The 23,039-nt window shown below is 36.1% G+C and overlaps 1 protein-coding gene and 1 pseudogene across 1 annotated transcript in view; both read right to left on the bottom strand.

Moving 5' to 3' along the window:
* Positions 1-23,039, bottom strand: part of LOC145683661 (uncharacterized) — a 77,193-nt gene that overhangs the window by 21,092 nt on the left and 33,062 nt on the right. Inside the window, exons 3-5 of the mRNA XM_081755000.1 lie at positions 19,103-19,353; positions 11,126-11,284; positions 6,230-6,331 (exon numbers count right to left, since the gene is read on the bottom strand). Coding sequence (XP_081611126.1) covers positions 6,230-6,331; positions 11,126-11,284; positions 19,103-19,353 — 512 coding nt within the window. The remainder of the gene's footprint in view (positions 1-6,229; positions 6,332-11,125; positions 11,285-19,102; positions 19,354-23,039) is intronic.
* Positions 12,271-13,868, bottom strand: LOC145683233 (uncharacterized; annotated as a pseudogene).

The following is a 23,039-nucleotide window of genomic DNA, read 5'->3' as shown; positions in this document are numbered from 1 at the left end:
CGTTGAGGTACTTAGTGTCTACTCCTGGACACAATGGTAAGTGTAGGTCAGCCGTGATCACTACTCTTCCCCAGTGGGGCCGGGTATATATATATATATATATATATATATATATATATATATATATATATATATATATATATATATATATATATACAGTATAATATAATATATATATATATATACAGTATAATATAATATATATATATTTCTCACAAGTAGGGGATTCCTAATCTACTATGCATGTATATATAGTCTTGTTCAAATAAACTGACCAACCATCTCTCTTTGAAAACTCCTGTACTCTTATCTGGTCTGAATTACTCGTATAAATAAAAAGAGTGGATTTTCTGTAGTCAATTAAGATCTTTATTTAGAATTTCTTATATACGGTTGCCAGTATATGCTCTTTCTAAGTAACGTGGTTGGCCTAAGATTGCTTGAACAAGACTGTAGATGTGCATAATATGTGAGTTAAGTACAGAAGTTTTGCAAAACAAACTAATTTATTTTATAAAATATCCTTTACCAAATAGCCGGGTAAGGTAAAAAAGAGCAATCCAAAAGACCTACAATTCACAAATATTCTGAAAAAGAAAAAAAAAAAAGAAAAAAAAAGAACAGGACCAAATTTTAATATCTACTGAACAACACCATATCCAAATTTACTTCTAAATGGGAAAAGTTCTAGAACTTTTTTTTTTTTTTTTCTTTTTCAACAAAGCTCAATAGTCAATTTACATAGTATTCCTGTTCACACAGCATTTCAGTTCACATAGTAATAGCAAGCGAGTGAAGGTAGGTTAGGATAGAGGTTATTTTCTTTCCTTATTACAACTCAATGAGGATGTTTTTGTCCAGTGTTGTAGAACCCCGATCTCATCTTGTAATAAGCAAGAACAAAAATACGTACAATTTTCGAATTATAACAGGGCTTATATTGGGATTGGAACTTATCTTTGAAGAATTTTCCATAAACCTACTTTTTCCTTGCGAAGAAAGATTATATCAGCTGCTGTACTCAAATGCAAGTTTAAAGATATAAAAAAAACAGGGTTGGCAAAAACCATGGTTTTTATTGAAAAAAGTTTTTTTTGGGGGGGTTTAAACCAGGTTTTTTGGTTTAACTATTTTGCTCTACGTATTTATATCAAATATGGACATAAATAAGTTTGTTTTGCCTTGCTGTTATTAAGCAATAACCGGTTATGCTGGAAGGGGTCACATAAGCTTAAAGAGGAATCCAACCCGCTTCTCAGCTTACATCCGTGAGAAATTGTCCTCCATTTGAACTCGAAACCGGGACTAATTGGCCAGAAATACGATACGCCTGTCGATTCCTGATAAAATTATGTTGTTCTGATCTTTACTTACTTGTTAATATAATTGTCAGGAGTCATTTCAAAAGGACAAAGAGATAAACAGTTGCACAAGTGAAACCATTATACAAAATTACATATGGACAATTTCAAAATACTGCAGAGTACAGAAGAACTAATTTAGTCCAAGTTTGTTCACTACGACTATTATTAGTCTAAGTTAAAGAGATACAATGACTTAATTTGCATATAAGTACGAAAAGTAAATAAATATACGAAGCATTTGAGTCTACTTTGGCTTTAACCCATTTATACATAAATAGATACCAAAGATAATTCTGATTTCGATAAATGCCTCTCGTGGGGTTTGTATGACTCCCCCCCCCCAAAAAAAGGCATTTCGATGTATTTCACTACGATTGCATAACAATAATAATAAGCCATAAAAAATCACAAAAGAAACATTCATAAACTTATTTTAAAAAAACGAAAGTTGCTTTTGTAGTTTAATTTCTTTGAGTAATGAATGGGGAATTTAGGTCTGAATATAAGACGAATAATATACGGGAGTGAAACGTGATAACACACAAATATGTGTTCACCAAATTTTTCAGAGCACTTACACTTTTACGAACATTTCTCTTTTTTTCTTTCTTTCTTTCTTTTTTTTTGGTTTAAACCCTTTTTTTTAAACAGCTGCTTTAAACTAGCCAACCCTGACAGGCATGCGAGATATTCTATTTTTGGCATACATTTTTAACCCATCAAGATATGCATTCGAACTGTTCAGATATTTTCGTCAACATCTACGTCATATATGTACTGAAGAAAACGCGCTGTAGAAATCCCCCTCCCCCCCCCCCCAAAGCGGAGCTTCTGAAAACGCTGGAGCACGTTTTCACTTATTTTCAGTAACAAGTTTATGTACACAGTTTATTCTGCCTAACACGAACGGTTTGCGATGTACTGTATTTTTAGTGTCCATTTTGACTCCCCCCCCCCTTTCCCGCTTTTTTCTTTATTCAAGCAACATGATAAAAAAAAAATTGAGGTGAGTACTAAGCACGTTCAAAAATTCATTTCAAACGGTTCAGTCGTTTAGCTGTATTTATGTTATAGACAACGCCGATTTAAGTTATTTTGTGTATATATACACAGGGTGTTTCAAAACAACACCGACAACGTTTGGGAGGTGATTCCTGACACCAAGATAAGACGAAAAAAAGTATAGACCAACCTGGGTGCACAAACGCTTCCTTTCGGAGTTATAGGCTGCCGAAAACATTAACTTTAAAGGTCCATAGCTCCAAATCTATGGGGCCTACCGCCGTCGGGTCAAAACTTCACTGAGGAACTAACATGTACCCTATCCAAAAATTTATGTTTCATAATTCTAAGGCGCTCATGCAACAATTTTTATAGAGGCAGTTTGGCTACGGGCATATAAGTTGAAGTACTCACGAACTATCTCTATAAAAATTGTTGCAGAATTACCGCAGGATTCTGAAACATGGATATTTGAATATGGGACATACTAGTTCCTAAGTGAAGTCTTGACCCGACTACGGTAGGTCCCATGAAACTTTAAAGTTTATTTTAACATGTTTTCGGCAGCCTATAACTCCGAAGCGAAGCATTTGTGCACTCAGGTTGGTCTATACTTTTTGTCTCATCTTGGTGTCAGGAATCACCTCCCAAACGTTATATATATATATATATATATATGGTGTATGAGATCGTGGACGCTCATACAACAACCTTACGTACGAATGATGAAATTATTTCTGTATGTAAATGTGCATGTGGCCATTTTATCTTCCCATAAAGCAGATATCGTAATCTAAAATCTGAACACATTATATTGCGTCAAATTAATTACGTCTAGTTATTGTGCTCCGCTCAGCGTTCAACTCCATATAAGAATCTTTGGTTCTAAATTCAAGATGACTGATAAGAAAAACACAGCTGCGAGGTAAACAATGAAGCAAGCAGTAGACTTCAGTATATTACTTCGACTCCAGAGTTGATACAAATTGATACTTATCTTTCTTCAGAAGAAGTGAATTCTCACTCTATAACTCTCAAAGACAGTTTATAAGATTTGAGATCATTACTTCGAAACCAGCTACCATCTAGTACTATAAACGTAGAATCTATTCAATTCACAAGCTTTAGTGTAAACGTTTAACTATAGAATACTTACTATTAAGACACGACAAATATAAATAAACTAGTGGATCTACTTTAAGCAAAACGGATTGAGCTGAACCATTATTAGATACAACCAAAATCATTAATCGCACAAGCAATAAATGTGCATAGGTTAGGGCTGTGCGATATCGAAATTTCGATATCGACATTCGATTTTTCTGATATCGATATATCGACCGATATTTTTGTAATATCGATATATCGTCATATCGCACAGCCCTAGCACAGGTTAGTTGGCTGTATTGGAGTTTAGCGTCCCTTTCAGCACCGAGGCTACACGAAACGCGAACATGAAAAATGAAATGAAATCTTTAAATTTTACGTGCAACGGTTATGGATGGCGGCTAGGCTAAAGGAGACGGTAATGATGAGAAATGAATGGAATGGATAACGTGGGACAAAACTGTACAACCCCGGAAAACCAACGAACACGGCGTTTGTCCGCCACAAAGTCCACTTGGCGCGAACTAGGATCAAACCAAGGACCCCATACACCAGAGGGGAACGCTCTTCCACTCAGCCACCATGTCCCTATATATCAGACGTGGATTTACAGTTTAAAGCGAACCAGAATCACCGTAAAGTATTCAACAGTTTAAATGCTCTTGACGGAAATCGAACTTGGGATTCCGTGCATCGAGTGCGCGAGATAACCATTAGAGCAGCGATGAGGGTGCACAAGTTGGTGTTGTCCTATATACAACTTTACCTATAGTCCATTATTTCACATAGCTGTTTTAAAAAGCTATGTGAGACTCAAGATTAATTATGTTATCATCTGATACATATAATATTTCTGTTGTAACATTTGAGCCACCTCTACTTAGTGATATTGGGTGGATTACTTTGACGATGCGGAAGACAGAGGTCATTGTATCCAGGGACGTACGCAGGGGGTGAGTCCTGGGGGTCCGGACCTCCCTCGAAATTTCGACTTTTGTGTAAATTTTGCCTAAGTTTAGGGGCAATTTTAGGAGTTCTAATATAAAATAACCTCATATTGAGTTTGGACCCTCCCCCCGAAATAAATTCCTGCGCACGCTACTGATTGTACCCTTGGCAGATCCTGAAAAGAGTATTCCTGTGCTTGTAATCAGTGGAGTTTCACGCCACGCTAAGTAAGAACGTGTGACGAGTGTCTGATAATGGAGGAAAGCAAACGAGCACCGTGTATGTATTAAATTGTGCTTTCAGAACAGGAAAATCGAACCGGACACTTATGAACTGTTATCAACAGGTTCGCAGTACAAGGGCAGAGGCACTGCGACCGAAAACAGCACGATCAAATCGTTCGAATGTGAAGACGATATTAGCTGTTATTATTATTATTATTATTATTATTATTATTATTATTATTATTATTATTATTATTATTAGAGTCTATCTGTATTGTACATCGTATATACGCTCCAAGAGTACAGACAATTAACAAGCCATACTATAAAAGTATTCTCAAGCATTACGCAACAACGTTCGGCATATCGAGAATTAGATCCTGTATTCCGATAGCACCCCTGATCATAATGTCTTCTCAACCACCCATTATTTGGCTACATTCCGTATTCACGTGTTACTTCAACCCCTACATTCTTCGGATTTGGCCCCTTCCGATCTCCACTGTTTCTAAAATTGAAAATGCCACTGAAAAGAAAGAGATTTAACATAACAGAAGAGATCTAAATTATGACAGGAGATGAGTCTTAAGGAAGGAGGGTTTCCAAGAATTTTTCCAACAATGGGAACATCATTTGCTGTGTTCAGTGAGCAGGGACTATTCCGAAAGGGATCCACTCAAATAGACGTAACGTATAGTTATTCTTACATTACACGCCTAGTCTTAAAACTCTACAATCCCCTTACATGTTAAATTTTAAAACTTCGAAATTATTAAAAATATTTAAACTTTTGTACAAATTTATGTAAGCAATTTAAGGCTGGTTTGATTACAAAACATTAACTGTTTGAATTGATTCAATTAAGTCAGGGCTGTTTCTAGGATCTAGTCCTCTTGACTGAAATAAGCCCAAAACTTATTTTATTCTATCAGACATACACGAGGAACTTCCAGACATGGAAATATGAAAGGCAAGCGGATTGTATTCCGCAGTTTAATATAAAAGGACCACCTACGTTCACTTAACAAATACTTCAAGTCTAGACGTGCCATTCGCCTAGAAGTTACGTAAGTGGAGCCTACGAGGTTTAGCTTCAGCTACCACAAGGATCACAATGTAAGTGCCTTTTCATATTAACCTTATCTGATAAGTTTCAGATTCCTTGCTTCGTATCTCAAGCACAGCCTTTATACACGGTATAAGAGCAAGTAATGAAATTAAAACCTCTTTATCATTCATTTATCAGTTTCATATTATCTTCAATTCATGTTTCTCTCTATCTCTCGCATTATTCTGTGAGAAATCAACCTAAGATTTAGATAGACGGAGAACCTACGATCAAGGGTTCGATTCTCAGTTTACGCCTCAGTATTAAGTATTCTTCACAGAATGACCAAGTCTCTTAAACTTCCAACTTTGAAATCGATGCAACTAAATACTCTGGTATGTGATGGCCCTAAGGTCGAATTCAATATTGTATAGTTTCGAATTGTTTTTTGGTCGAGTACAAAGTCTTCGTAAACCTTGATTATTCAAGATAATAACTTCTTTTTCGACTTCTACATAACAAAGTAGAATTCTTACCTCCATTATTTCTTTATTTTCTTCACACGCTAACCTATACGCTTCGGAGCTTTTCTTCTCGTCTGACTTCATGTCCCATTCTTCCTTAAGTGGTATTAAGCTCTGTGAAGGAAGTAAAATAAAATAAATTAATAAACAAAAAATAGAGCATAATAAGATAGCATTAAGAAAAAATATTATCATCTAAAACATTAGCCTGGAACCGATGAGTTGTCGTGCTCAGTCGTTCAATACTAAACTATCAGAGTCCTTGGGAGTTAACGAGGTACTAGATAAGAAGTATAAGGAAAGGGTAAAAGGAGAGATGATAATTACAAATGGTATACAGTTAAATTTATTTAATGATGACCATCAAAAAGTTTCAATTAAAGTCAGTTGCAGAGGGGTGATCGTAAAAGGAAGGTGTTATTTAATTGCAGGATGTATTCTGCTGTTTGCTGCTCCCATTCAGACTTAACCCTCGGGAGACACACTGGGGTATTTAACACCCCGAAATATATTTGTTTATTTCTTACTTGTTTGTTTTAACGAAAGATAAATTTTCATTCCTTTGTAAATTCAGTTAGTATCATTGCCTGCAACCATTGATCTTCGACATTGTTCGTCGTGCTTTCACGGAGTGAAGAGTATCTGTTTCTCAGTTCCTGTTTGTGACAACTTTGAGTTTGCATTTATCAAGTGTGTCTCCTAAGGGTTAATGCTTCTCTAGTGGACAATTAGCTATGCTATTCATCAGTAAGTTAAAGACGTCACTGCAAGTATAGAGACCACCAGAAAAATGTATACACTGTTTAAGAAATATATATATATACAGGGTGTAAAGAAAGGTTGTTTACAACGCTTGGGAGATGATTCTACAGATGAAAACAAGTAAAAATGTCTATGTAACATAATGTCCATCTTAGCCTCCTAACCGAGTTACGGACGTCCAAAAGGTTGGGAAAATGAACTTTGAAGGCTAATTCTGGCAAAACAACAAGAGATAGAAGGGCGGTGTTAGGCGGCCCACACAGACTCTCAACATGGACTATCCAAAGATACTAAGATTAGATGTGTACAAGGCGAGCGGAAGGGACATACATCCTCTCACCTCACTTTGTCCTCATAACGTCCGCGGCATGCTTCGCATCCTTTGGTGAATCCCTTGCACTCGCCTTGTACAAATCTAATCTTAGTATCTTTGGATAGTCCATGTTGAGAGTCTGTGTGGGCCGCCTAACACCGCCCTTCTATCTCTTGTTGTTTTGCCAGAATTAGCCTTCAAAGTTCATTTTCCCAACCTTTTGGACGTCCGTAACTCGGTTAGGAGGCTAAGATGGACATTATGTTACATAGACATTTTTACTTGTTTTCATCTGTAGAATCATCTCCCAAGCGTTGTAAACAACCTTTCTTTACACCCTGTATATATATATATTTCTTAAACAGTGTATACATTTTTCTGGTGGTCTCTATACTTGCAGTGACGTCTTTAACTTACTGATGAATAACATAGCTAATTGTCCACTAGAGGAGCATTAACCCTTAGGAGACACACTTGATAAATGCAAACTCAAAGTTGTCACAAACAGGAACTGAGAAACAGATACTCTTCACTCCGTGAAAGCACGACGAACAATGTCGAAGATCAATGGTTGCAGGCAAGATGGATATTGTGTTACACAGATATTTTTACTTGTTTTCATCTATAGAATCACCTCCCAAGCGTTGTATATATATACTGTACATGTATCATATTCCTTAATCATATTTAATTATCGTTCAAACATGTGTTACAAACCTTTAACATCTACTTACATTAAATGTTCAAAATGTTGGCCGTTGGCGGCCAAACATCTAACAGAAGGAAGAGCGGTTGCTGCAGCAACTGCGGTCAACGTATCAATGGAGTCCGATGCACATGCCTATGTAATCTTCTGGCGAAGGTTCTCGAGCATCCATGGGCTTACCTCAATACACTTAATCTTTCACAGTTTCTCACGTGAAGAAGTTCATGGTGGGGGGGGGGGGAGATCTGGCGAATGGGGAGGGAAGTCAATGGGCCCTCTTCGTCCAATCCAATGTCTCATTAATTGGATATCTCACTATTTTCTTATCTCACTAAATGTACGAACAATGCCCACATCTGTTGAGCAAAAACCGTACTAAAATAATTTTAACTGAAAATAATTGACAAAGCCGACATCTGTTGGGCAGAATTGTTAATGCCAGTATCCTGGTACAGGATAACAAAGAGTGTATATATTTTTCTGCGGACTCCGTATAAACAGCATCCAATTCAGACTGGTTTTAATATTTTGATGCCCCAGGCTTTTTAAAAATGCCGGCCCTCGGTATAAATGGTTAGGTGTGTCAGTAACAGTGCTCCTAGCTCTCAGAAGGATTTTCGCTTTGATTTTATTTTACAATTAGGATATTTCAGATTTCAACACACTGAAATGAAATGTCTTGTTTAACGTCCCAAGATTTATGTCGTGTAGGCTTAACCAGACGGATGATTAATGAAAGTGCATTATTGTGAAAGAATTGGAAGCTGGAAGCATGAGTGTGTGGAAGGAAATGGGAGATCTCTGAAAAAGATCACGGACAAACGCTGTCGATCAGTACCGTGTCCCTCTCACTTTTTTCTTTGACACAGGATGTCAGATTTTAGTAAAAAGTTTACGTAAAGAGAGAGAGAGAGAGATCAGCCGTTAATAACGTGTCATATCTATGCGAGTGCATACTAAATTTCTGAAAATTCCAGAACTGGAGTATGGAAAGAAAATATCCATGAAAATCTTCCCTTCCCGCCAAAAAGAACTTCCCACCCTGCGCTATAGTCTAAGTTGGCGCAAGCGTCATTCAATTATTGATATACGTTGTTTATATTGTATAATCATCGATTCACAAAGAAAGAAAAAAACGGTTGACATGACAAGACACCTCATATTAACATCCCTGGATTAATTTTTTTTAAAAAATACATACTGTTTCAAGGCTTCTCCCGCTCTTCTTCGGTTTGATTTTGATTTGATGTTTAGCATTCCTTTCAGCAGCAAGGCTACATGAGACATGGACCTACACCTTAACGTGAAACCTGAACATCCACCGGAAATCGAACCTGGGTCTCTCAAAACCACAGGCCGGCCTTTCGCTGCTCTAGTGAAATTATAATCTGATGATATTTTTCGCTTTGGAAAATTACATAACTCGAATAAAATAACTTTTCATATGAAAACCAGTATTAACTTATTTCACATTTCCATGTTTAAAAAAAAAAAAAAAAAAAAAAAAAAAAAAAAAAAAACCCTCTTGGAAACGCATTATTAGGTAGGAAAGTGTTTACCAAATGTTTTTCGCACTGGAAATATGACGTGGTTAGAAGTAGTATGTCCGAAAATAGTATATGTAGCATCGTAACGAAAATATAAACAACAATCTTCAACTTAACAGTGTATTTTGCTACACGTACAGTACGTAAATGAACAACAATTTCTTCTAGCAAAATAAAAGATGTCAATTATTATTGACAACAACCAGAAAAGTTAGTTCTTCTTTGATTTTCTCGAAAATTACGCATAAGAAATTATTCTCAAGCATGTTATCTTGTTGAGCTCTAAATGATTTGTCGACTGCTATCTGTCGATCTGTCTTATGTTGGGACAATGTTTTAGTTAAAAATTGTACCGTAGTCACTTTTCCCCAATACAAAGATTATCGTAAACATCTATTTTGATAATGCTCATATTTCATAAAGAGATCTTACAAAAATAACAATACAATTATAAATGGAATTGTGAATTACTTTCGTATTTATTGGATATCTTTCATAAATCTATTATTATTATTATTATTATTATTATTATTATTATTATTATTATTATTATTAGATCGGAATGCAATTTGAGAAATGTTGCAAATACTGTATTTTAAGAAGGGGCGTAAATGGGCAACCGGTATATGAATTGATGTACCACAGGGTGTCTATCGGTCACGAAAGTCATGAAAAGTCACGAAATCAGAAAATGGTCATGAAAGTCAAAAAAAGTCACGAAATTTAGCTTTTGGGTCACGATTTTTTCTTAATCTGTCCAAATATAAGTACAGACTACAAAATTTTGTTGTATAAAACGTCAAAATTTATCATCAAAAATGTCGATGACCGGCTTTAATGCTACCTAATCACAAGCAAAGCACGTTTCTATCGCATGCATGAAAATTCAGCCTACTTCGCACCCAAATTCGCTATTGAGATGTTACAAAATTTTATGGTTTGGTAAAGAAAAAGTAACGAAAAAGTCACGAAATTTCATTTTGAAAGTTTAGTAGACACCCTGTACCAGTATTTCAAATAAAAAGCGAAACGAAAAGAGAGAGAAAGACGAGTCTATTTTTCCACAATTTCGGCGCTGAAGAAAGCCGTTACTGTTTCAGTGATCTACTGTACATACTTCTACATTTTATTAACCATATCCAAGCCCCTTTCAAGCTACACCATATATCGGCTAGACCCAATATAGGTTGAACTTGTTTTCTCTGCTGCCAATGCGCCTTTTTTTAAAGGACTTTTTTTTATTACACATTCAGAAACAAGGATAGAATGACGCGAAACCTGAGATCTGGAGGATGACCCACTAGCAACAAACCGACAAAGGGAAGGAAACAGAGTGGAAAACTGTTTTGTAACCCAAAGTCGAGGCATTTTTTATTTCCAGCAACAGCCCTTCAAAGAAAAATTTCATTATATAATAGTATATGTTTAGCTTGCTCCTTCTTTTAGCTTCCGTGGTAATAATAAGAGGTGCAAAGATGTATCACAATTTGTGATACATTTTTCAATTATATTTATTTATTTATTGTAGGTACCAATCAAACGTTTATTGATAAATGTAAGAATTTAGACTATTTCTTTACCTCAATGTGAGTGTATTCCATTCCCTGGCAATTTTCGTTGCACTTTGCGTAGATAAGTCTAAGTCTTTTGAATAACAACCGAATCGTATAGAGTTGATCCTGGACTTTGGCTTTTTTCTCTGTGCTGGTGGTAAGGCCTTGTGGGGTCCCATTTGGAGGCTATATGTAAAAGAAGGAAAATAATAATTAATATAATATTCTGTAAATTCATACTTAACTAATGTAAGGAAAAATTCACTTTCAGAGACTTGTATGTGTAGTTGTAAAAATTATGATATTGTTCGGTAAGAAAACAATGCAACTATTGTAATCGGTCACTTATAATCTTTTTATTTCTGTAAGTACTTTAACTTCAAATTTAATATTAATTGCGAAAAAATAAATAAATAAATAAATAAATAAATAAATAAACGATAAAATAAAAAAAAATCTTAACATTATTTAAAATTAAAAAATCTGTTATAAAATGTTAAGAATTATGTAATTTGGTCTCCAAATTTGTTTTATGTGCTAAAATCAATTTAACTTATATAATAAACTTCCTCATTATGTAAATCTTGCGTTAACTGATTTCATCATCTAAACCAAATTCCACCTTATACATAAACCCAATTTTCTGAGTCAATCTTTCAATGGCGTGGTTCTATGTGATAACCACGAGCACTTTCGGTAACAACCTCAGCAAAAATAATAATATAAAACCTCAAGATATTTCCAGGATAGTTTAGTGAGCTACCAAATATTATATCATTAGATGTATCAATGTAACTCTAAAACTAAAATCACATCTTATCTTCAAACTATCTGTTAAAATGAAATAAATAAATAATTAAATAACAGTTTTATCAAACAACAAACATCTCTGTATATCTCCACAATATTAAAAACTTGTACTAAAATTGCACTCCAAGTAACTGTGCTGTAAAACAATAACTTCAATAAAAAAGGCAGGTATGTGCTTAAAAAAACATCTATCAACTGCCAAGCATGTTTCAACACATAAACAATTCACAAACACCACATGACAACTAATCAAAAACATTAAATCAATCACACATTAAAACTTATATCTTTTATTCATGCCTAAATTTACCAAGTTTAATTAATGTCATGTAACTCTTCTATGAAAAGTGATGTCAGTTGATTTAATGACACATTGACTTCTTCTTTGGTGCAGCCTTCCTGGCACTTTTCGGTTTTGCTGTAACCTCTTTTGGCTTCGGGGCCTTTGGCTTCTTCGGAGTTTTTGCCTTCCTCAGTTTAGATGGTGATTTCTTAGGTTTGGAAGCAACAGCCTTTTTCTTTTCACCAGCCTTCTTGGGACGTTTAGCTACTGGCTTCTTAGCAGTCTTTTTCTCCTCTGATGCTGATTGTTTTGTCTTGGTTTAAGATTCACCTTCAGACTTCTCCTTTAGCGATGAAGCACTAAGCTTAAACAATACAGATGCACCTTTTCCCTTGTCTGAACCAATGATCCGCAAGCAATTGTACTTCTCAAGTATTTCTAGATAAATGGAGCAAGCTTCTCGGCATCCATTTTGTAGTTCTGAGAGGTATTTCTTTATGGCTTGCAGTGAATTTCCTCCCCTTTTCTTCAAAATTCTTCATGACGTTGTTAACCATTTCTGATGTTCTTGGATGAGAAGGTGTTGTTTTTGGTTTCTTAGACTTTGCAGATTTCTTGGAGATGTCTGTGCCGAGGCTGCAGGTGCTGGCGCCGTATGTGCCATTGCTTTGTGCAATAAATTCAACGATACTGATAACCGATCTCTTAAAGTTGGTTATGTTAAGTTACAAAAACCCCTCGCAATGCACCCAAATTAGAATTTCAAGTGACCACTCTCTCTCTCTCTAAGTTACGGCAAAATTTCAAGGGTAGAGACAAGCAAAAAAGTTATTATGACCATATGTCGGGAAATGCATCATTACAGAATTACGGCCATTGAGCCGCCTAATAGTGTAAAATAGTTACATTCTGGTCACTTCTTAATGTGACTCAATTTAAACCTCAATAACTCAGACCCTAGGAAGATAATTTTAGTAGAAATGTGTTACTGAAGGATGAAGCTTTTCGTCAATATGAATTTTATGAGTGTATCTCCAAGGGGGAAGGAACGCCATCCCCAAAATCTTGAAAAAAAAAAAAAACTAATTACCCTCCCCTGTCCGTTGTGGTATCCCCCACATAAAATACATATCGGCTGAAAGCGTCGTCATTCAGAAATACAAAGGTACCAAAATTATCTTCCTAGCTTAATGAGGTCTGAGTTATTAAGGTTTAAATTGAATTACATTAAGGAGCGACCACAATGTGACTATTTCACACCATTAGGTGGCTCAATAGCCGCAACTCTGTAATGATGCATTCCCCGACATATGGTTATATGAACACTTTTGCTTGTCTACCCATAAGGAATCCACTCCTGAAATTTTGCCGTACCTATTTGTTACACACACACACACACATATATATATATATATATATATATATATATATATATATATATATATATATATATATAGAGAGAGAGAGAGAGAGAGAGAGAGAGAGAGAGAGAGAGAAACATCTATAAAGCGGACAGCCGTGGGGAATCAAAAATTGTCCGTTATAGAGAGGTGTCCGCCTTCGAGAGGTGTCAATATTTCTTTTCGTAAATTAGTAAACAATGTAATATCCAATTAGAGAAAATAGTTGCATGAATCATGTATTTACGAATATTACCAAATGATACTGAACCTCCATTATCCTCTGCCATTCAATACTCTATGTTCTAGGCACAACATGGAAATAAGATGTTATAGTTTTCTGCACTTTACACTTATCACTACTTACTACGTTTACAGTATGTTCCTGTAATTTGTGGGTTAATTGTAGCCCAATAGTGTCTTTTTTTTTTAGACAATATGCGTACTCGAAGGCAGAAGATACTAAATTTGTCTTCTGATTGGTCAAAGATTCCCGAGGGACAGTAGAATAACGTATCACCTGAGACGGCAGGAAAGTGCCAATCACTTTTGTGTCTAAAACAGGTTGGGTGGGAGTGAAATGCAAGGAGGGTGTTGTTAAACAGATAATGCTTCGTCTGGGTTGCTGAGTAGACAGTTGAGGAGGCAAAATGTTGTCACAATGCTTTCTTGGTGACACATGTATGAATTACTAAAAATGTATTTTTACTGTATTTTTCAACTTGTTTCTAGAGAAAAGTGTCCGTAATACAGAGATAAATAATACCTATAAAAGACAGAAAATACTGTCCGTGTCCGTACTAGAGAGTGTCCGTTTTAGAGAGGTTTGCCAATATGCTTTTTCCTATTACATTGTTTGGGGATTACAAAATATGTCCGCTTTACAGAGGTGTCCGTTAGTAGAGGTTTCACTGTATATATATATATATATATATATATATATATATATATATATATGTGTGTGTGTGTGTGTGTGTGTAAATTCTCCAGCGTTTCTTAGGGAAAGAAAATCGCTTGTACATTTCAATCTTATAAGGATTCACCTGCAGTGAAAAAAAAGAGACATCTACCGATAATAAAGTATATAAATGAGAAGGAAATAACTGTGGCACATAATGCCAGTTAGCTGCAAGAGGAATTTTTTTTTTTTAAAAAATCAGTATTATGTTGGATTGTGTCCCTTAGACTAAATGAGACGATGTTTAGTGAAAGCAAATAATATTGAAATAATAGTTGGTGGTATGAGAATGTGGAAGGAAAGATAATCTTGAAGTAAAACCGGATGCAATATCACTACACTACACACTCATTTGTTCTGGAATTGAAGCAAGGACCCCTAGCACAAGAGATCAGCACTCCATCATTGAGTCACGTGGCCTCGAAGAACAAATTTAAAAGGGCATCTAACAAAAGATAAACTCTAACGTATTTTTTTTCTAACATAGAACAATCAGATCATATTGAAAAACACAATGACCAGCAAATTCTGAATTGTGTTAAACGCTCTATAATTCTAAATACTTAAGTTTGACTTGAATTTAGGACTTTTTTTTTTAAATTAATGTAAGCAGAACTGAAATGTTTTTCGTTTATTACTTTCACTCTATTAACTCTCCACCTATTAACCATTGAGTGCAACTAATCTGTGTCCGAAAGTCATTTGTTCTGTATTTTCTGCAAGCTCCCCAGGAAGAAAAGGATTCGTAGACGTGACAAAAACAAAGGATATCTGAATGCGTCTGGACTGAACCACGAAATGGTCTTACAGTACTGAAATAAATGGGAAGATTTAATAGCATTTATCTATTGATACACTCGCCAACAACGGGGAAATCAATAAAAGTCTGTGTAGAAATTGGGGAGCACAAGATAGCATGCTCATTGTTTTTTTTTTTTTTTTCCTCAGAAAATTCTCTGTTCTTATATTATTTTTCAGGTCAAGAATATGAACAGTGACTAATTAAATGACAAATGGAGCTAGGGAGCGCAAGGTAGCTCAGTGGTAGAGAGCTTAGCTCTGGTGCGTGGGGTACCTGGTTCGATCCGCGGCTAAGTAGGTTGTGGTGGACAACATAGTGTTTTTTCTCGGGGTAGGGTAACTGTCCCAGTAATTGACAGTGTACCAGTAATTGACACTGTCGTCTTTTTCTCGCCACAACAAGACTGCGGGGCTAGCTACGAGCAAACGCTGTCATCACTTATTCCTTTGTAATGTTGTCAATCCTACACTACTGCTAATATTTGCCACTCGGTAGTAGTACTTCAAAAGTAGCAGAACATTGATGGAAAGTGAGAAGTGAACTGATTTTTCAGACTTCTAGTAACGGTTTATCTTAAGGTAGGTTGTTTCTGTATCCGGTGCATATCAAATAGATCATAATAAAAAACTGACGAGTTGAAGATGTTTTGAGGTAATTGAAGGACTAATACACCAGACTAAACCGACAAATATAATTTTTTGAAAGTAAAACCAAGTTTTCAGGGGGGTGTTAATTATTGGTCACAGGTTATCTGCAATAACCAGTAATTGACATCCCCTGTCAATTACTAGTGATTTGCCTAAGCTCAATAAATATCAGTAGAAATTTGTATACCGCGTATTTCCTTGAAGTTAAGTTGACTGATAAAGTTAAAAACATTATTTCTTATAAAATCCCAGTAGTTGACAGGCGGTGTCAATTACTAGATCAAGGAGTGTCAATTACTAGGCTACTGCAGAAGAATTGTACGAACTATTTACCAAGGCACACCTGAATTGTTAGTGTGATTTGTTATAATTCGAAAGGCCCTGGGTTGACACCTTTGTGATTAACAGAGAACCGACCTTGCTTTTTTAAATTTTTTTCTGGAAGTGGTAAATACCTCTTGGTACGGGGTTAAGTCCTCCTACGTCTTTTTCTTTATTTTCCTTTGTCTCTTTGAGCGTTAAGTGTGACTTTTAAGCAAGTGCCTTCCCTTAATCTGCATTACTCTTACTTGGCACGTTGCCACGGGTAGAGTAGCCTACAGTAACCATTAAGTTAAAAAAAAAAAAAAAAAAAAAAAAACTATGTTTACTGTAAATGCTTTACACTAATTAAGCTAAGGAAAATTTCTACTTTGTTTCTTTAGAATTGCCAACCATGGATAAGCCTAGAAATTATCAAATGTAATTCCAGGTAAATCGAAACCAAATCCAAAGTGCAATGTCGAAGGCAATCGCAACAGAGAGAATAGAATATCATATGCAACTGCAAGCAAACCGTTCGAGGTTTCTAGAACAACCTTATTAATACAAGTGTTCAGGAAGGACTCCAGAGGGTAGGAAAATGAGGCAACAGACAGTAGTTACTGAGACCGAAGAAAACCGTATTGTTGATTGGGTACTTTCGATTGCAAAGCGTGGTTTCCCGTTAACGAAAGATGTTTTAGTAACAGTTCAGAAAATTGTATTGAACTCTAAACGTCAAAATCCATTCACCAAAACCTGGCCGTCATTGGTATGAATAATTTATGGGGCGTCACTCTGAATTAGCTGAATGAATACCTGAGCAGCTCACAAGCCAGCGTGCGAATGTCTCCGCAAATTCGTAACTGGTGTAACGAAATACAACCACAAATGGAAGACAAAAAGCTGATTGAAGTTCTTCAGGGCTCCTCTCGTGTTTTCAACTGCGACGAAGCCGCATTACAGTTGAATCCAGAGACTATTAAAGTGATTGGACCACGAAAAAAAAAAAAAAAAAAAAAAAAAAAAAAAAAAAAAAAAAAAAAAAAGTATAACATAATTTAAGGTTCAGATACCGACTCCATCACCGGATCTCTCACTGTGAGTGCCAATGGTACTGTCCTGCCATATATAGTGTTCCCGTATGCTCGCATTCCAGGTGAGTGGTGCAAAATGTGCCTGACGACTGGCCAATAGGAAAAATTTCGTCGGGATGAATGACTGGAGAACTCTTTTACGAATATATAACCAATGTACCTCTGTTGACCCACATACCCTATGACGTGTGTAGCAGGACTGACAAAATAGACTCCAGTTGTGTATCCAGCGCAATGAAAGTCATATTGAGCATATGCTGTAATGCCGACTCTGACAAGTGTCCCAAACTTTAACTCTTACACAAATAAAGATTTCGCAAAACGGATTGCACAGGTGTATTCCCAGAAAAAGATATTGTAAAATGATATGTGACATGATCCCCTTCCCATTTCAAAAATGTAACCCAAATCCAAGATGGCCGCCGCTGTCGCCATAGCCCCTAGAAGTTGTGGCTTTACTTCTGTACACTTAAGTACAAGACCAATTAACAACAAATATTAAAGAATAACATGTTTAATGTTCATGCTTACATATTTAGATGTCCTATTGTCTTGACACTTCACAAATATTAAATGTATACAAACTACATATAAAATAAGTTAAAAGATAACATTTTCAGGTTAAGATTTACCTCTTTTTCTCAAGGTGACCATTTCTGTTTCCAAAGCTTCTGCTTCCTCTTTTCAAGCTAGAGCACAGCTTTGCATTTCAGTTCCAGTTCTTTGATCTCATCAGCGGCAAGCTTTTCAATAATTGGTCAGTTAGCCCAGAAGATGAGGGTCTCAAAGGCAATTCTTACACTTTCTCAGTATTACATAATAATGTCTAGTACATTTTTAGTATTTCCAGTGTCGATACAAGTTCCAAGTATTTCAAGTAAGAGATACACATCTCCAGTATTTCAAGTAAGAGGTACAAATTTCCAGTATTTCAAGTAAGAGGTACAAATTTCCAGTATTTCAAGTAAGAGGTACAAATTTCCAGTATTTCAAGTAAGAGATACAAATTTCCAGTATTTCAAGTAAGAGGTACAAATTTCCAGTATTTCAAGTAAGAGATACAAATCTCCAGTATTTCAAGTAAGAGGTACAAATTTCTAGTAATTAGGGTAAGAGGTACAAATTTCTAGTAATTAGGGTAAGAGGTACAAATTTCTAGTAATTAGGGTAAGAGGTACAAATTTCCAGTATTTCAAGCAAGAGATACAAATTTCCAGTATTTCAAGTAAGAGAGACAAATTTCCAGTATTTCAAGTAAGAGATACAAATTTCCCATATTTCAAGTAAGAGATACAAATTTCCAGTATTTCAAGTAAGAGATACAAATTTCCAGTATTTCAAGTAAGAGATACAAATTTCCAGTATTTCAAGTAAGAGAGACAAATTTCCAGTATTTCAAGTAAGAGATACAAATTTCCCATATTTCAAGTAAGAGATACAAATTTCCAGTATTTCAAGTAAGAGATACAAATTTCCAGTATTTCAAGTAAGAACAGACACCCTGCTAACGTTCACCTTGACGATATGTGGTCAGTGTATTTGTTGCTCTGTTCCTTGGCTTAAGGAGCTCCATAATGTTAACACTGTAACTCAATAATGCAAAGAAAATGCCACCAGCGGAAACTGAACTCAGGCTCATAAATACCAAATATGTAAGTGCTAAATTCTAGATACAGAGAATCACACACTGGTTATAAATGTACCAACCTGAATTTGCTTGAGAGCTTGGAAAACTTCTTGTGTTCTAGACACAATATCTTGAACAGTCTCCTGTCCAATACGACAAAGAGAAGCAGTGTTCAACTCCTTTGTCTGAGTTGGCTGTTGTTGTTGCTGTTGGGCCTGCTGCTGCTGTTGTTGCTGTTGTTGTTGTGGTTGAGTGGACTGTTGCAGAGGTTGACCCAACTGTTGTTGTGGTTGAGGCTGCATCTGACCGAAAGGTTGTTGGGTTACCATACCTATATACAGAGAAGCTCAATTAGGGTTTATTTTGTCGGAATGTTCTGCACATAGACAGTTCTAGCCCTTAACTGACGTAGCTGACGGAGGCTACAAGCCAATACAGCTGAAAATGTGTCTTGTTGTTGTAAAAGGTATAACGTTAAGGAGTTTGACTGGTCACAAGTATCCAGTCATGTAATTTTCTTTTCTTTAATAGATTATAAACATTAATATACTATGTATTGTTTGATTATTGTATAATAGAAATTACCAAGAAAGAAAGAAATGTTAAACTTGTTAAGATAATCAGAGTGTTTTGGTGTTGTCACAATTTGTATGATATAAATCGTAGACCTGGGAATTCAATATATGACGGAAGTATCGTTATATAAAATTGATGTACTTACAAGGGTTCGAACCTGAGATCTTATACAGTGTTTCGAAATAGAACTACCTACGAATTATTTCTTATAGAGATCACACTTACTACTAAAGTTGACAAAACATAGTATAATCTACTCAGGAATAATATATATATATATATATATATATATATATATATATATATATATATATATATATAAATGAGAGTGATTAAGTTTGTGACTTTCTAGCTCTTGAACCACGAGACCAATCTCGATCAAATTTTCACCATAGATGAGATGCCGGCCTCGGATGACTTTTATCATTTCACTTTGACGGTGCAACTTACGGGAAGGGCAGGAGGGGATGTATAAAAATGATCGAAAATGATCGATATTAGTGTCGAATCTATAGTTTTTGGGTCGTGAGACGAACAGTAACACTTTCGATGCAGTTTACATCCAAATTCAGCCTTCATGTCCAAAGTAAAACGTATTTTCCCCATGAGAAGAACGGGTATTCTAGTAGTGTAAAGTTTCGCAGAAACAATTTACCATTTTATTATAGGTCCTACAGTAACACTACATAGGGAAGGTAAACGACGAGAGTGGTAATTGATAAATAACATACTACTCTTTTATGACAAAATAACTCAGGTCATGTTTTGTTTTGGATATCTTTTGTTTATTTTTTGAAAATTACATCTGTGAGATAAACTCAGTCTTTCGTGATGCACTGACGAAGTCAACGAACGAAATTGTTCATTACTTTCACCAGCGTTGCAGGTGGAACTGTCCTGACCTCTTCACTGATGCGATGCTTCAGATTCTCTAAGTTGGGGACACGTGATGCAAGCACTCGGGTCTCGAGGTGCCCCCACAGAGAGAAATCGCAAGCATTCACATCTGGAGATCTTTCTGGCCACGGTATGTCCCTAAAACTTGAGATGGTTCTGACCGCGAACACCGTACGCAACATTGCCATTGTTTCTCGAGCAGTATGCGCAGTTGCTCCATTTTGCTGGAAATAAACTGATGATAAATCAACATTCTGTCTCTGTAATTCAGAATCACGAAAGTCGTCAGAACCTCTGTAACGTTCCAAAGTGATGACTGAAATTGAGTTTTCGTGCTGACCTGAAAAAAGTAGGGTCCAATAATCCTGGAAGCCGAAACACCGCACCAAACTGTAATCTTTGCACTATGGAGTACTTTTCCGTAGAGTTTCTGTGGATTCACATTACTCCATTATCGCATGGTTTGTTTGTTGACATGGCCTGTCAGTTCAAAGTGTGCCTCATCCGACATAATAAAGTCGGGAAGAATGTCTCTATTTTCGTCCAATAGGTAGACAAAATCTGTATTGAACAGTTTCCGGGAAGTATAGTCGCACTCGGATGTCTTATGTGTAGAGACATGACTTTTCGGTGACACGCGAAAACGCGAAATGTATCAGTTTTGTATGAAAATGTTGTGTACCTAAAGTATATACTTTTTCACTATTTGTTAGGTCATATAACGCTCGCGATTAAACGCGAAATTTTGTCGAATTAGCGAAATTTGCAACAAGTCTCGATATTCCATGAAACTGACGCAAAAGTGACAATTTTTCGACGCTTTTACGATTTATTCATTACATTATTTCTCCCTTCTGCATATTTGATCGTGAGTAAACGCTACTAGGTCATCATTTTTCTCCCACAATGAAACATGGTACTGCCCCCGCCCTCAGTTTGTCTGTTTCTTGGCAGCAACGATTGTGGTCCCAGATTTGCCTCGTGTACTTCTGAACGGCAAAGCAACGGTACAAAGCCGAAAATCACATGTTTTGATAGAGCACAATAATTTAAAGATGATGGTTACTACGTTTTTGATGTACGTCAAAAAATAGTTATGTGTAAATTTTGTAATGTTAGACTAGACTGTTCGTAATAAAGAACAAATTTAACACCAGAAAACATTGAAACAATGCTTAGTTGTTATTTGCAGAAGTGAATTGTGAACACTAAAGTTATTTTTTTCTATTAATGTTCTTTGTGTGTGTGTTTTCTTTAAATGATACTTGTATTCAATGAGGATGCTTAGTGTTATTTTTTAAAAACTCAAATATTGTTTAGTATAGTCATGCATGAGCTCATGTCATGATTGATGAGTGGAAATTAAGGTAAAATAAAAGGTAACTAATTGTAATTGTAATAGTGTTTTTACATTTAATTTTTATTCACCGATTTTATCCCGCTTTACGCATATTTTTTTATAACGAAATTACGAATTCTTATTTACCACAAAATCGTGTCTCTACTTATGTGTCACATGCATTTTGTGCAGACGATAACTTAAATTGCTGTGGAGAACGCGGCGCAAATTTCTCTCTGACATGTATACGAGGGCTGCTATATATATTTCTGGCCTAATAATGAAAATACGAATATTTATCAACGAAAATGGTTTTATTGTTTTTCAAAATATTCTCCATCAAGATTTATACACTTTTGCATGCGCTCAAACCAATTTTCGAAGCACTTTTTCCACTCCGATTGAGACACCTCCAAAACATGGTTTTTGAATGCTTCAACAGCATTTTCTGGCGACGAAAATCGTTGACCACGCATTTTTTTCTTGATGTGTGGGAATAAAAAGAAGTCATTGGGTGCCAAGTCAGGGCTGTACGGCGGATGACCCATCACTTCGACGTTTTGGCCGGTCAAAAATGCGCTGGTTTGAGCCGATGTGTGAGAGCTCGCATTGTCATGGTGCACAATGATTCGTCTTCTCTTGTTCATTTTTCGAATTTCTCCGAAGACTTCAGGCAAACAAATGGTGGTGTACCACTCAGAATTGACCGTCCTACGTTGCTCAAGCGGAACAGTCGCCACATGACCAGTTATGCCGAAGAAACAGGCGACCATTTGCTTCGAAGTGCTTCTTCCACGAACAACTTTCGTTGGATTTGGCTCGTCTTGGAAGACCCACACGGTCGATTGCTGTTTTGTTTCGGGCTCATACGCATAGATCCATGATTCGTCACCTGTGACGATCTTATAAACGTCTTTTGAAGCACCGCGATCGTATTTTTTCAGCATTTCTTTACACCAATCCACACGAGCTTTCTTTTGAGCGATTGTCAAATTGTGCGGGATCCAACGAGAACAAACCTTTTTTACGGCCAGGTGTTCATGCAATATCGAATGTATGCTGGTGGAAGAAATGCCTAGGCATGCCTCTATCTCACGGTAAGTCACATGACGGTCTTGCATTATCAGTTCACGTACGGCATCGATGTTTTCTGGCACAACGGCTGTTTTTGGACGACCTTCACGGAATTCGTCTTTGAGCGAGCG

The sequence above is a fragment of the Thermobia domestica genome, chromosome 4, assembly GCF_964235325.1.
Source record: "Thermobia domestica chromosome 4, izTheDome1.hap1.1, whole genome shotgun sequence".
Taxonomy (NCBI): domain Eukaryota; kingdom Metazoa; phylum Arthropoda; class Insecta; order Zygentoma; family Lepismatidae; genus Thermobia; species Thermobia domestica.
Note: the sequence above shows the minus strand (reverse complement) of the source record. Positions and strands in the feature narration are given on the sequence as shown.